The 15,519-nt window shown below is 54.0% G+C and overlaps 2 protein-coding genes across 11 annotated transcripts in view; both read right to left on the bottom strand.

Annotated features, from left to right (window-relative positions):
- Window positions 1-1,647, bottom strand: part of ENG (endoglin) — a 54,815-nt gene extending 53,168 nt beyond the window's left edge. For both annotated transcript variants that reach the window (XM_073314756.2, XM_073314757.2), the window contains exon 1: window positions 1,261-1,647. In XM_073314756.2, coding sequence (XP_073170857.2) covers window positions 1,261-1,318 — 58 coding nt within the window. In that variant the 5' untranslated portion in view covers window positions 1,319-1,647. The remainder of the gene's footprint in view (window positions 1-1,260) is intronic.
- An 11,084-nt stretch (window positions 1,648-12,731) lies between these two features.
- The window catches only part of AK1 (adenylate kinase 1), a 45,072-nt gene continuing 42,284 nt past the window's right edge, over window positions 12,732-15,519 (bottom strand). For all 9 annotated transcript variants that reach the window (XM_073313939.2, XM_073313940.2, XM_073313941.2 and 6 more), the window contains 2 exons: window positions 14,795-14,986; window positions 12,732-14,219 (listed from right to left, as the gene is read on the bottom strand). In XM_073313939.2, the coding sequence (XP_073170040.1) occupies window positions 14,151-14,219; window positions 14,795-14,986 (261 nt within the window). In that variant the 3' untranslated portion in view covers window positions 12,732-14,150. The remainder of the gene's footprint in view (window positions 14,220-14,794; window positions 14,987-15,519) is intronic.

Here is a 15,519-nt window from a genome sequence, read left to right as displayed (position 1 = left end):
GATTTCCTCTGCAAAACTCCAGCTCTCAGCATTCTGGCTGCAGCCGCAGGAGTTTGATTTGACTGAGTAATCAAAAGATGTTTTACACCAAACACAACAGGCCGGATCAGCCTCCCTCCCAAGCCATCCCACTGGGGCATGCGCTGATTCAAGCCAGCTGAGGATCCGGCCCCCTGCGTCTCCCAGCACTAAACGCTTATGTCAATCACCCCCAGCCCAACACTGGAATGGGAGAGGGGCCCTAAGCAGCACAGTGGTTTGTTGCCTTGCATAGCCCAGGAATCTCCTAACAGCCATTCAGCTGGCCTTGCACAGTGTTTGTCTGGTCCCATACTGTGTCCTAGAACTGAGATTTATCTGGTGGGTCACTGGGAAGCCGCAAACCACCCCCCGTCCCAGGCCCAGGGGACAGGTTTTCCTTCCCTCCTTTAGCGATTTTTTCTGTAATTTGCTTTCGTACTTGCTAACTATGGCCCCGATCCAATTTCCATGGACGTCGAGAGACGGGCTCTCATTGATTTCAGTGAGTTTTGGATGAGGCCCAGGGAGTCCGGTTCTGAGCTGCAGATTGCCCTTGGCTCCCACTAAAGCCAATGGCGCTGAGGGCACTACCGGAAGCACTCAGCACTTTGCAGGATCTGGCTCTAACAGCAGCAGGCTATAGACCTCAGGCTGCAGTCTCGGGCCCTGTGTGCAAGCACCCGCCCGCCGGGATAGTTCACAAATAAGTCACTCTCCACTCGGCCACAGGGAGCGCAGTGCGGAAAGCCCAGGCCTAGGGATAGCAAAGGAGGTGCTGGGTGAGCTTTCCCGGGCTGACCAAGGGAGTGACTGGCTGAGATGCAGCTAACCGGAGAGCTAGGTAAGAGTCAGCCAGCGATGTGGGGTCCCTGGGTTGCGGGGAAAAGGGAAAGCAAAGCTGGGTTTTGCTCTCACCATCGGCTTTTCACAGTGCCTGCGAGGGGCAATGGAGACGCTTGTGGAGTGCAAGTTCCCGGTGAAAGAGCAGGACTCTGGCTGTGTTTGCTGGGGACAGGGTGGCACACGGCCTGGGGTCTAGCCCACCAGCGCATGTGAAAGTGCAGCATGAAAAATGGAGCACTTGGCTCAGCTGGATTCAGGTCTAGTGTAAAGATCCAGCTGCGAGAAGGATGGGGCTAAGGCACAGCAGGAGAATACAGAATTAAACCAACCCCATCAGCCAACCGCCCCGCACCCAGAGCCGCCCGCCCAGTGCGCAGGCAAGGAGGAGTCACTCACTTGTGCGTATCGGTGTGCAAGAGAGCAGCAGCGCTGCTAGGAACAGCCCAGCCTCCATGGGGTGGGAATGCCGACTCCCCGCTCTGCCTCTCTTCTCTGCCTCCCGGCACTTCTTAGCCTGTGTCCAGAGGCAGGGGCCTCGCACCAGGAACCCCCGAGGGGCTGCACTGTTTCGCTACAGGACCGCGGAGACAAAGCCGGAGGGAGGGGAAGCGTCTCCACTCCAGCCTTGGGGAGTTTCAGAGCTCGTGGCGATGCAGAAGTGGAGGAAGCAGCAGAACCGGAGCCGGCCGTCGTGGGCTGGCGAGGCGGCTGCCACTTGCTGCGCCCGGGCTGCTCTGCAGCGTGGAGGTGCTGTGTGGGACTCACAATGCCTGAATGGGCAGCACTGACTCAATCCAGCCCTGATGACGCGGCGCGGCAGGAAATTAACTCCCTTTAGAGGAGGGTCTGCCAAGCGATCGCCTGCCAAAGGAAGAGAGGAAATGCCGTTTTCAGAGGCCTGGAGCCTCTGCTGGAGGTCATGCTCTGACAGCACGACGGGAGCTGTGGCTCAAGGCTGAAGGAGAGCAAGGGAGGGCGCCTTGCACTTTCGGTTCCCTCTGCAAGGAGGAGTGCAGCCGAGAAGGGGTTCCCAGCACATCTGGAGCTCCTGGAAGTGGCTCTGCTTCCTGGCCTCCATGTGGGTCTGCATTTTCTTTTCTCCTGCCCTCAGCCAACCCGGTAACTGATACTATCCCCTGGCATGGCTTCATCCCCAGGAACAACTGTACGGGCCACACTGGGGAGTTATTTCTGGCTTCCCAGCCAGATTCTGCATGGAGACAGATAGTTGGGTTTGTGAGCATGCCTCAGTGCGACTGCAGCATGTGTGTGGACACCGCCCTGTTCTCAAGTCCCAGCCACTGAATCCTTCCTTTAGGATTCCTGAGAGGGAGTGTGGTCTAATGATCAGTACCCAGGCCTGGGATTCTATTCCCAGCTCTGCCACTGACCTGCTGGGTAACCCTGGGCAAGTCACATCACTGCTCTGTGCCTCGGTTTCCCCTGTCAAATGAGGCTGCTAATCTCTTCCCGCCTCTGAGGGGTGGTGAATCTAGAGTGCTTTGGATGGAAGGGGACAGAGACGGACAAAGCATCTTTCTGCGGGGGCTCCCAGTGTCCTTTCAGGGGGTACGACGGGAGTTTGACGGGCTGTCTGAGGCCAAACGGGGAGTTCCCATGCCCAAGCTCAACAACATGGGGCACAGTGTCTATGCGCTGGAGAACACAGACACTGCAGCCTCTCCCAGGGCATTCTCAGAGCCTGGCTAGCACAAGGACCTACGAGGGGGAGAGGAAACTTTTCAGGCAAAGCACAGTAGAAGAAACTTTTCTCTAGGTTAGCAGCAGACCCTCCCCCCCACACAACACATCCTGACAGGACTTCGTGTTCTCACTGGCATATGGCTGATGGCGCCACTCCATGGGTAGTGCTGAAGAAGTCAAAGGGCCGCTCCATGCCACAGTAGCAGCTGAGGCAGAGGACCTGTTGCAACCTGGCTCCAATTGTAGTGCCGATGGGCTCTTAGAAACATAGAATCAGAGAACATCAGGGTTGGAAGGGACCTCAGGAGGTATCTAGTCCAACCCCTGCTCAAAGCAGGACCCATCCCCAGCTAAATCATCCCAGCCAGGGCTTTGTCAAGCCAGGCCTTAAAAACCTCTAAGGAAGGAGATTCCACCACCTCTCTAGGTAATCCCTTCCAGTGCTTCACCACCCTCCTAGTGAAATAGTGTTTCCTAATATCCAACCTAAACCTCCCGCACTGCAACTTAGAGACCATTACTCCTTGTTCCGTCATCTGCCACCACTGTGGTCTGTCCCTTAGCTGTGGTCTGTCACTGGACATGGCCAAGGCTTTAGCCTGGCTAGGGAATACAGCTGAGATCCTAGGTAGGCTACAGCATGGAACTGCCTTTCACCCCGCTCAGGGGACAAGCATGTTGTTACAGGCCATAATTGATGCCCGGGCAGGGTCTTAGTCCCACGGCCGTATGCGAGAGCAAGAGTGACTTGTTAAAGGCTCACTAAGGACGCTGCTAAAGAGCTATTGTCGATATAACAATGGGACTTCATGACCTCAGAAGCCAAGGTCCCATAGTAGCTGGGGGAGGGAATCTCCCTGTTTCTGGTGGGCTTCATTCCCCTACCAGGCCATCCCAGCAGATCCTTCAAAAAAAAAAGTTTCTCCCCAGCCATTAGAACGTACCAAAGCAGAAGAATGTTTGTAATTGCTCACTGGAAGGCTCTGGGTGAGCCCCCAGGATAGGTCCCCCGGGCTGGGAGGGGTTGGCAAGGTAACGAATCCCATCTGAAGCAGAGAGATTCACCCCCACCCCACTTGACCCTGGCCCCCAACTCCAATAAGTCCCAGCATAAGCAGGCTAAAGGAACACGTCTATGTGAAAGGGTGGATAGCACCACGGAAGGGCCGAAGGGCTCACAACAGTGGAGCACCAGGGATGTCCTGGGTGAGAGGAGGAGGCTGGGACTTTGCCAGGTTGGGTCTTCACAGGGCAGGCCAGGCTCTGTTTAGATCTCAGCTCGTGACATGCTGCTCTCACAGTCCGTGATCACCCCCTGCTGCGTCACCCTCCCACAGCCCTGCAGCAGCTTCTCAGCAACTCCTCTGCCCTTCTGGGCCGCCAGCTCGGCCCTGACAGGTGGTGCCACCATCTTCGGTCATCCCTCTGCTCCCGAACCCACCACGCCACATGCCCTCTTCCCCCAGTGGGCCTGGAGACTCCTGTCGGCAGCTTTTCTGAGGCATTCCCGGCTCCCTCGCCAACTCACTGGCCTTCCACCTCTAAGCGGGCAGGGGACATGGGGGCCCTTTTCCCAAGCAGGCATCCAGAGCCCACACTTGGCCCCTCACACCGGCTCGGAGACCTGGGCAGGCACCAGAAAGGTGAGCTGTAGAACTGGGATCTGGATTTCAAACACCCCAAGGAAACTGGAGGCATGTTTGGCTCTGGGGAGGAGGGCCCACAGTTCCCAAAAGTGATTTCGGGTGCCCAGTGGGGAATGCCTGCAAAAGGGCCTGACCCTCCGAGGACGGATGTTCAGCACTTTCGGACCCTCAGGTCCCACTGGGGTGCCTCGTGCTGGGCTTCCAAAAGTCACCCGTCGCTTTTGGAAATGTAGGCTAGGGTGTCCGGTTTGGGTGCGTTTCTTGATTTCAAGCCCCTAGATGCCAGTTGAAGCATCCAAGGGTAGGATCTGACATCCCAGGCTTGGAAAGTGGCTGGGGATGCCTTGGGATAAACAGCTGGCCAAGGGATCAAAGGCCGGAGCATCAGCAGCTGTTTAATGGCACATAAAATATTGGTGTAACTTGTGGGCGGAGAACGGGAGTCTCGAGGACTCAAAAAACAGAGTGACTGGCTTGGACACAGGCCTGAAACCAGAGTGAGGAGCCAGCCAGAAAGCTAATAGATCTAGCAGAGGAATGGGCCCAGCTGGCGTAAATCAATATAGAACTAATACAGTCAACAAGCCACCCACGGAGAGCGAGACGGCAAAATACATGCTGGAGTTGGGATCCAATGGGTGGGAGGTGGCGATTCCCTCGGCCTCTTTCGATGCCCCTCCCCTCCGCTTGGAACACCATCCTCTTCCATCCAGACCCTCCCTTAAAACACAGTCCTTCTGCGGCGCCTGTCCACAAGGATTCCTCCAGCGGACGCCCGCACCGCTTCCAGTTGGGCCCTACATCCGGCGCGTTACGTGTCTGGTTTGGACTCGGAGCGTGACTCTCTCCATGCTGCACAGCCCTGACTGTGCTGAGAGCGCTTTCTCAATAGACTCCTTCCCCAGTGGCTATTCAATTCGGGAGGATCAAAGACTGAACAGAGACACACACGGAACGGTGCAGCTCCTAGACGCAGCTGCATTCCCCGCTCCCTGCTGTCTTTGGCCTTGTCTAGATTAGATCGACAGATCGATTTGTCCTTCTGGTGTGTGTGCATGGGGGGGGGGGAATGCCCTTGCCTGCACACACAAATTTGTTATGATCAATTTTTCCCTGGTGAGTCCACAGCTCATGTTACCCTGATTACAGGTTGGGATGGACGTCAATCAGAGCAAGCTCCTTGATTGCAGAATAGACAACAGGACAGAGCTGCCTTCAGAATGGGGGACACGGATCCCCATATGCCAGGGCCTGGCTGATGGAACTGACACACTGCAGTCTGTGACCTCCTTTTGTCCACCATTAACATCTTCTTTGTACGCTTCGATTCGGCTTTGGCTTTTCCAGCAGGTGATTCCTCCCCTGGAGATGCCGAGGAGCAGAGGGTGCTCGCCACCTTGCTGAGCTGGGCCTGTCGGTCTGAGAACTGTGATCCCAAAGTAATTGGGGATTCTGCTGAGCCACATCAATTTCTAGAGCACCCATCAACCAGCACAACAGAGCTCAGGAAGCCGGACTGCAGAAGCTTCAGAGTATGTAGCTGTGGTGAAACTTACACGGGAGGGAGGAAACTCCTGCGCTCTTCGCTGCCCTGCCATTTTTATGGCTGGGGACAATTTTTAATTTTTGCTTTTCTATTTATGTTCGCTGGTGGGGGCAGTCCAGCTCCCTGCTGCCTGGGAGAAGCTCCCTCTCCTGGGTCTGTCTGCATGCATTTTCGCTTCCATGGCCCTTTGACACCATCTCTCTCCCCTGCCCATCTGAACAGCAGCCACTGGCTCGGCAGCCACAGACCTCTGCCCCATGTCAGAGCACAGTAACAAAGATCAGCCTCTTCCCAGCACGCCTGTCTCATGCTACCACTGTCCAATAGCCGGAGACTCTAGCCATCGATTGTTACCACAGTAACAGAGCACGCCACAATCTTTAATGTTTTTATCCTCACAACACCGATAGGGGGCAGGGCAGTGCTGGTATCCCCAGTTTACATATGGGGAAACTGAGGCACAGAGCAACTAAGTGACTTGCCCAAGGTCACACAAGAAGTCCATAGGACAGCAAGGAATTTATCACACATGTCCTGAGTCCCAGGCTAGTCCCCATACTGCTGAGCCACTCTTCCTCTCCTCTTATAAAGTTTTGCCCCCTGGAGACAGAAGACTCAGTTCTCCTCTCACACCACTTTTATTCCAGTTTACCTCTGACTATACTGGAGTTACTCTTGAGTTACGCAGTGTATGAGAGTAGAATTGTGCCCAGAACATATAGATGTAAGCCTACCCCGCTCTGTTCCTTCCCCCGTTTGATGTGAAAATCATTCTGGACATTCACCTTCTTACTCACTATTGTACAGATGTGCTGATGACATTCGTAGAAGCGGACTCGTTTTAATATGGTTTTAAATGGCAGTGTAGGTAGCAGTTGTGTGTCTCCACATCAAATTCTGCTTTCATGTAAACAATTGGGGCTCTGCGGCGTGAAGGTTTGAGAAAGGGAAAAGGCCCCCAAATTTTCACTGTACAAGCGATACAAAAATGGCATTGTGTCACCCCCAGGACACATCATATAGACACACACAGGACACACCTCACTGAGTGACACAGCACACAAGTATCTAGAGAGGATGATCCATTACACACAGACATGCATCGATATGATATCCCATCACACACACAGTACACTATACTAGTGCACACGCATAAGAGTGCATCAGGCATTGGCAAGAGGAGCGTGTTGGCCTAGGCTCTGCGACTGGATGTCAAGGCCTGGTTCTCCCTTGCCTTGCTCCTTGCACGGTCATTGATAGCTGCCCAAAGCCTGGATAAAACACTGATTTGCAGAGTTCAAGGGAATCAGGCCCTCCCGCATCCCAGCCCCAGATTTCCAAGTGTAGTCAGATGTCCTCATGCGTCATTTGTGCGCTTGTCACTGAACGGTCTCACAGGGTTGTCCTGGTAAATCTCTGAATTTCTATGAGTTTGTACATTTTAACCATTTCTTCTAGATCTGGTCATTCTAGGCACTCCCTACCAATGGCACTTGTGTTTGCAGAGATCATTTCCAATAGCAAGGCCAAACTCATTTCTTTTTTCTTGTATCACAGAGAACTTTAGAGCTAAAATTAAGTTTTTTTCTTTTTTAAAAAAATTGCTAATGGAAATGGTTTCATTAAATCTCACTCTCAGTCCCCATCATGCACCCAATATGCTGAGCGATTTTGAAAATAACGAGGAGTCCGGTGGCCCCTTAAAGACTAACAGATTTATTTAAGCATAAGCTTTCGTGGGTAACCTGAAGAAGTGGGGTTTTTACCCATGAAAGCTTATGCTTAAATAAATCTGTTAGTCTTTAAGGGGCCACCGGACTCCTTGCTGTTTTTGTGGATACAGACTAACACGGCTCCCCCTCTGATACTTGTCACCATGCAAGGCACTAATTTTGAAAATGTGATCTTTAGCGTTTTCCATGGGGTCCATCCCCGGCAAAGAAAAAGCGAGTTTATTTGTTTAAATAAAATCAAAGTGGGCTGAGATGTTTCTATGGAGAAGATCCAAAGCTAGGATAGTTCATGCTAACAGAACAGTTTGGAAGGGATACAAACCAAACGCAAACTATTAGGGATTAGGCGGAGACCTTCCCGGAGTCAGATTATCCTACATCTATCTGCCTGCTGCACGGTTTCCTGCATCTTCCTCCAACACACCTGGCGCTGGGCACTGCCAGAGATAGGTTGCTGGACGAGATGGAGCCGGTATTCCTGATTCCCCGGCTACGTTAGTAGGTGACACGGGCACCCAGGGTTAAGTGTGTTACCTGTTCCCCTCCGTGCCTGCTCCACGGGGGATAGCTGCCCGCTGTGCTTTTAGATGAAGTGCTGGAGAGCCCAACCGTAGCACAGGGTGGGCACTTGCCTCCAACCCAGGGTCCATTGTTTTCAACCTGGAACTATCCCTCAAGTCCACCTTGAGAGAAACCAGAGGGCTGTCTCCTGTGAGAGCACACTGCCACCTCCTGGACAGCTCCGGAAAAGCAGCAGCAACGGGCACCGCTACAAAGCCTTTGGTAAAACCCTTGCTTAAAGCCAGGTACGGTAGCAGGGAGCTGGTGGAGATTTACAAAGACACAGGAGTACACCGCTCTGCATGCCGTGAGGGGAACACATACCTGTCTTCTGGCAGCTGGGGACACTCCAGTCAGTTTTCACAAACCCTTCTCAGGGGGTTGCCTGGGTAAAACTCCTGATTAGGCCTTGACAGAGCCACTTGTTTAGCAAACATTTCCTGCTCTGACCTGAGCATGACTCCGACTCAGTCACAGACCAGGAGGCCTTGAGCACGTCCTTGCACTTCTCTGGGCCTCAGTTTCTCCAGCTGTACAATGGGGACAATACCTGTCTCACGTGGGGTCTGGGAGATGTGGCTCTAGACAGCTGTGAATGGATGCTGTGCTATGTGAGTGCAGAAGCTCCAGGGCTTATTTGGGGGAAGCGCGGGAGGAGGCGGCCTGGGTGTTACTGAACATCTGACCCGGCTGGGGTTTGCAAAAGGAGCAATAGGTAGACTTACCAACATGGGCAATGGAGGAAGGGCGAGCAGAGTCAGGGAGGGCCCATGGAACTGGTGCTGGAGGAGAGTGGAAGGCTTGAGTCAATGGGGCAGGAAATCAATTGGAGTTAGGCACCAAGGTGATTTAATGGGAGTTAGGCACCTAGGCACTTTGAAAACCCCACAAGGTCCCTGTCTGTTTAGGTGCCTGAATACCTTTAAAAGTCTGGCCCGAAGAGAAGAGAAGAGAAGAGAAGAGAAGAGAAGAGAAGAGAAGAAAGTGCCCGGCGTCTCAGGTAGCTCCCCCTGTGCACACGGAATGCTGGGGACAGGAGCAGTACGACCTTGGTACTAAGGGTTAGGGTTGGGTCAGTGCTTCTCTGACTAAGGAACACTGAGTCCTCCCTTCCGGGTTCTCTGAGCACCCCAGAGGCAGGTAAAGCCGATGAGAGCTATGTTCACTCCCCAGCCTTGGCAATAATTAAGCCTTAAGTGTTTGCGTTCAGTAGACAGAGCCCTGGTCCTTTCCCCTCTCTAGCCCAATGCTCCAGCTCTCTCTCGCTGACCTCTCAATATGCAGAGGCCCCATATCAACAATTTCCTGGATACATTTTGCTTTTGTTTTCCAGCAACTCTCTAGGCACTGCAGTTCCCGACTGCAATATTGTTTGGGCTTTTCAGAGTCTTCTCCTTCCTCCTCACTCCGCTCTGCTGCCAGGTTAGGGGAAGGACAAACAACCCCTGGCCAGGGACGGATGGAGAGTTCATTGAAAGAAATCAAAGGGCGTCTCCTCTTCCAGGCTGCCTCTGGCTCCTAGCTCAGTCCAGCCGCCAGGGAGAGAACCCAGCCTCCCTCCCCTGGGGCAGGGGGTTAACACTTTCAGTGCCAGCTCCTGCAAGGTATCACCCGTCCCATCTACAGGAACAGTCAGCACTTCACAAACATGAATTGATTAGTCCCACCGCTTTCCATGAGGTAGGTCAGCATTATCCCCATTTTACACATTTGGGAAGCTGAGGCACAGGACGGTGAAGTGATCCAAGGCCACAAAGGGCACCAGTACCTGAGCCAGGACTAGAATTCAGGATTTCCTGGTCCCCGTTCCATGCTCAGATCACTAGGCCATGCTGCCGTGGGAAGAAGACGGTGGAGCTCAGGGGTGGGAAAAGTAGCATAAACTTCTTGGGCCTGGTTCTCTCCACATGAACACCTGCTGTCTCTACTATGCAATGGGAAGGAGGGGAGAAGCAGGACCTTGTCCAGTTAGACCTATGGATATATAGATGGCTAGCCCCCCAGGGCTCCTGCCCCATTGGTACCAGAATGTCATGCAACGTCCTTCGGAAAGCCAAGGAGAGCTGCACACAAGTCTGCAGCAAGCCTCAGGTAGCTCACCTGTCACCTCTACCTTCCCCCAGATACTAGCCACTGGTCATGTGCTCATCCCCATACTGCTAGCTGACTGCCCATCTGCACGTGCTCCGAGCTCAAGCCCTGGTCACTCACCGGGTTGCTGGGGTTGGCTCCCAGCACTAGACCCGTGTGCGCATACAGTGTGAATCCAAGCAGAGTTCAGTCCTGGCTCTATGGTTCAGGCAACGCTCGGAGTGCAGATTCTCTTCTTGCAGCCCCTTCTGAGAGCGGAGATCCCACAGTGCAACTGCCTAGGCCTTGAGACTAGGGCCGCCTTTCCCAAACTCCTCAACTGCATCAGCACACCCTTCCCCAGAGCTCCTGCCTGCAGGCACGCTGGCAAACACTTTACTGCTTCAGGGACATGGGCAGGTGAAGCACATAACACACTGGCTTTGCAAAAGGGATTTCTGAACCAATTAGCCAGCAGGGGAGAGACACAAACCCAAGCAAAATACAAAGCACCGGCACGCAAAGCCTTGCCTCAGTTTCCTCACCACTCGAGAATTCTTAGGCCTTTGGCTTCCAGGTCCCCTCCTCTGGGCCACACTTCTCCAGCTCATGGCTTCTCCTCCAAGCCTTGGCCTCTCTCTCTGACAGCTTCCTTCAGCCTTGGCTGGTCCCACAATCAAATGTCTCCTCTCCCTCCAAAATCCTGATCCCGTTGTTCCTCTCTCCTGCCCCAAGTTTCCTGTGTCTCTGTGACCCACCCAGGCCCCGCGTTTCTAAAGGGCTGTATAGACACATCTCTGTTCCCTCTCCTGGGCCAGTTCCATTCCTTCAGCCCCTAGCCCTCTGCAGAGAAGTTGAGAAAACTAGGTTTTTCTAGGAGGCAGTGACTCCTCTGCTCTGCCTGGGCAAGATCTAGCCAGGTGCTGATAGTCATTAATGACCAACCAGTTCATAAACAGACACCCAGCGCCACCCTCTGCCCCTTAGCATGAGGAGTGTGAGGGGACAGTACAGTCGTTGACAGCCCTAACAGACAGTTCATAAACTCAACTTCATAAGTTATACACTGGAAATTCCCCCAGTCATCACAATCCTCCGCTCCATTGGCCACCTGACACTGACACACACACACACACACACACACACACACACACACACACACACACACACACACACACACACACACACACACACACACACACACACACACACACCCAGCTGCTGCAGGAGGTGTTGCCTTTGATGGAATGTACCCCTGACGGGACGGGCGACATCCTTCCTGACTGACATTCCAGACGCATGCTGTGTCTGACTGATGCTTCTCAACAGCAGCCAGACTGGGCTTATTTGCTTGTCGCGGACCCACCGGTTGTTCCTGTTTGTGACCCAGACTCCAAGCTCTTGTATAACACGTCTAACATCTGAGCATGTTTTGCTGCTCATTTCCTTCCTCATCACCGTCTCAGCAACTTCTGTGCCTTCCAGACAATCTCTTTTCTCCCGACCTTGGATCTGCCCGGACCCTTGCTGGCTGATTGACGGCAACGTGATCTTCCCCTTTCTAGAAAGAACCTGATCCAAAGCCCTTTGAAGCCAAAGATCCCTGCTGACTTCAGTGGCCATTGGATCTGGCTCACAAAGGCCTCCTACTGATTCTTGTCCTTAGGAGGGTGGAGAAGTTCATGACCGTTGCTTCTCTGAGCATTTTGTGCACTGGCCCAGTGCACACCTATTCAAGCCCACTGACCCTGGAGTAGCAGCCCATGAGCCATGGGTACAGCAGTGCCAATGGGGCATGAAGCAGGACGAACTTGGCCCAGGAGGGTCCCCAAGCAATGGATCTGTTTGGTGCATTGGTTTGTCAACTGGGAGTCAAAATCACTTTCTGTCTTTTGGCCTTTCAAGTGTCCCTGGCTGAAAACACAGAGGCCACCAGAACTTCACCTTCACTCAGCATCTCTCACACCACACAGCCCTTCATAAAATCTCTGCCTCCTAAATACACTGATATTAATGGCACATTGTCCTGAGAGTGATAACTTGGTTCTCCTGGCCACCTTAGCTTGCACGCATTGGAGAAGATGCCTCGCCCCATTGTAGAGAGGAAGGATGAGCTTGCAGGTAGGGCCCCGGCAACATAAAGGGGTGTAAGCTGCAGTTACACCCACTTTAAGGCTCCTTCTTGCCGCCCGAGCAGCGACAAGGGGTCTCTGTGTACGTGGGAAACAGATGTTTGGCTGGAGTTTGGCCAGGATACCAGGGGCCAATACCCCACTGGTGAAAAGTGCCACATGCCACAAGGGCACAGGACTGCAGGTTTCCATGGCAACTTGAAGATGGCACCACTCACTGTCCAGGACCCCCTAACATTATGCTGAGGGCCTTGCCTTGTGGAGGAGAACTATGGTACATTCCCATGTCCTGGGCTTTCCTCGGAGGTCTCCCATCCCAGTGGGGACGGGCCCTGCCCTGGCGAGAGCAGACAGGATCCGAGCCAGGGGTGTGAATTAGGACAGCAATGCAGTCCTCCCCGCAACTCCCTAGACACAGTTGGTATTGAATGGAGCGCGGTGAAAGTCAAATAAAGGCACAGCTCACACTGAGAAGCACTTTTCTGCCACGCTCTTTAATAACAATATGTCAGTGTACATTTGGGCAGCAGGGGCAACATGCCGCCTTTAAGACTTGGGGTGGGGGTGGAGTTGTTGCTTTTCATTCATAAATACTTTTGTTTGTAACCATTGTAAAAAAAATGAGGAAGAGAAGAGCTGCCACCAATGAGTGTGTGGGAGACAATGTGTGTGTGTGGAGAGGTGTGAAACGTGAGTGTGTGCGGGGCACGGGAGCCATAAAAAGCACAGTAAGACAGCGACCAAATGAGACACAGTGTTCACATCACAGCCTTTTGGGGTAGCCCCTAGGCTCAGGCAGGGCCCCTGGCCTTTGGTAACTCACCCAAAGCGCTAGACAGTCCTGGGAGAGTTGGGAAAAAGCAAGCGGAGAGGGGTTTCAGCAGAGATGCACTCCAGCCTCGAACGCCTTCTCTGGAGACAGAGCTACACAGAGGTACAGGGCAGCTGGACTCCAGGCTCCTGGAGAGACTATTCCCTTATATTCTAAAGCAGCGGAAGATACCACCCCCCCAAACCCCGGGCTCTCTGCTGCTAATGCTGGGCTACTCTGCTGGCAGATGCTGGCTCTGTGCAGGCAGCATCACAGTGGGGAATGGAGCTCATCCCTGACCCCACCTGAGAGCTCACACCCCCAGCCGGAGCCCCCACCCCCTCCCACATCCCAGCCCACTGCTTCAGCCTACAAATGGATTTTATACACCCCCTGGGGGAATCTGTTCCTGCCCCAAGGCATCCCCTGCTTGATGACTGCTCTCTCCCTGTGCTCACATCATGCAAGGAGAGTGGATGGGGTGGGGGGGGGGGGCGGCGCTCAGCAATGGTGACACTAGTTGGTGTCTGGCTCTACAGGCACAAAGGGATTTTGCCCAGCCCTGGCTCAAATGGGGTTTTCTCTGCATTTGATTCAAATTCCCTCTGTGCCAGGCAGATTTTAAGACTCTCAACTGCATCCTCTGCTCAAAAGAGGGAGCAAGTTGCCTGCACTGTCAGAGAATCCTCCCCCTCCATGCAGGAGCAGATTCCCCTCTCCTCCTGCTGATGCCATGGAGTGGGATAAACAGGCCACTTCCTGCCTTTAATCAACCTCAGGGCGCAGTGGGGGGGGGGAGAATATCTGGAAAGAAAAACTCACTTCCTGTTACAGAAGAAAAAGATAAAGCCTGGACTCATTAAAGTGAATTTTACTGTGGCGAGAAGGGAAGGAGTCAAACACAATGTCCTTGAAATTTCCTCCACAGGGCTGTGTCCATGAAAACAGGATAAAGCCACTTCCGCTGTCTCTGCCATGGAGCTCAAATGGGGGCGGGGGGAATACTCGGGCTCTGGGGGTGGGAAAAGTGTGATGTTCTCTCTGGGTGGGAAGGGGTTAGAGGTGGGGGGTCCCTTTTGTGCTTTACTTCAGGGCATCCAGATGAGTGCAGACCTGTATGAACACGTCATCCACAGAGCCTTCTGCATTCAGCTGTAGGGGCAAAGGAGGAGAGCCAGTCAGGACAGGGCCATAGAGAAGCCCCTAGACTACATCCTGCTTCGTGCAGCACCGCACAGGCCTGGGACAGCCCAGCTCCCAGATCTCCATGCTAGCCAGAGGATCTACTCCTGGCAGGTGCAATGCCCTCAGAATCCATTCCACAGCGCCTGAGGCCTGTCTGGCTCTGGGGGGCACCGGGCCTGAGGCCTGTCTGCTCCGGGTTGCCAGGCCCAAGGCCTGGTTGGAAAGCCCTCTCTGCTGCTTCTCTTCCCTCCTCAGAGCCCCATCCCTCATTAGTTCTCCTCCCCTGCTTGTTGATCCATAGTAGCAGGGCGTGCTGACAGCCAACCTTGAATGTGGCTTGCTCTGGGATTTCCTCAGATCAGAGGCATCTGAGGGTGCATTCTGCCCCTTTAACTGCTGGGAAGCCCCAGACCATCTGAGACACAAGGACGGCAAGTGGCTCAGACCTGCCAAAACCCACAATGGACTCTGCAGAGTCTCAGCAGATGGGAAAGGGCCAGTTCCACCCCCACCCATCCCCAGTTGGCTTGTGGCCAACGTACCTTCCGGACGATCCCTCTTTTCTCGTAGAATGCGATGACCGGCTCAGTGGCCTTGTAGTAAGTGTCCAGGCGCTTCTTGATCGTCTCCTCATTGTCATCCACCCGCCCGCTGGTCTCACCCCGTTTCAACAAACGCTTGACCATGGTGTCCTTCCCTGCATCCACGTAGAGCAGCAGTGTTGGGGGGGCGATCTGTTGGGGAGGAGAACCAGGGAAACGTCCTTACCTATACAGACAGGCTTTGGCTTTACAAAGTTCATAGTTTCCTCCACTAGCCCTGCAGGATGATGACCCGAGGGGTGGGGGAGACTGTGCCCCGCGCCGTCACTGAATCACCCTGACATGGAGGAAGGGAAGGGAGAGCTGGGTCTGGAGCAGTCACCCTTTAGGGTGACCAGGTGTCTGGTTTTCAACAGGAACACCCGGTCAAAAAGGGATCCTGGAGGCTCCGGTCAGCACCGCTGACCAAGCCGTTCACTGTCCAGTTGTCAGCGCCAAGCAGTGGGGCTGGCAGGCTCCCTTCTAGCCTCCATGCTGCATGGCTCCCAGAAAGCAGCCAGCATTTCCCCCCTCCAGCTCCTATGTGTAGGGGCACCCAGGGGGCTCCCCATCCTGCCCCCGCCCCAAGTGCTGTCCCCACAGCTCCCACTGGCCAGGAACCAAGGCCAATGGGAGCTGCAGGGGTGGTGCCTGCGGACAGGGCAGCATGCAGAGCTGCCTGTCCA

The sequence above is a fragment of the Lepidochelys kempii genome, chromosome 16 (genome assembly GCF_965140285.1).
Source record: "Lepidochelys kempii isolate rLepKem1 chromosome 16, rLepKem1.hap1, whole genome shotgun sequence".
Taxonomy (NCBI): Eukaryota; Metazoa; Chordata; order Testudines; family Cheloniidae; genus Lepidochelys; species Lepidochelys kempii.
Note: the sequence above shows the minus strand (reverse complement) of the source record. Positions and strands in the feature narration are given on the sequence as shown.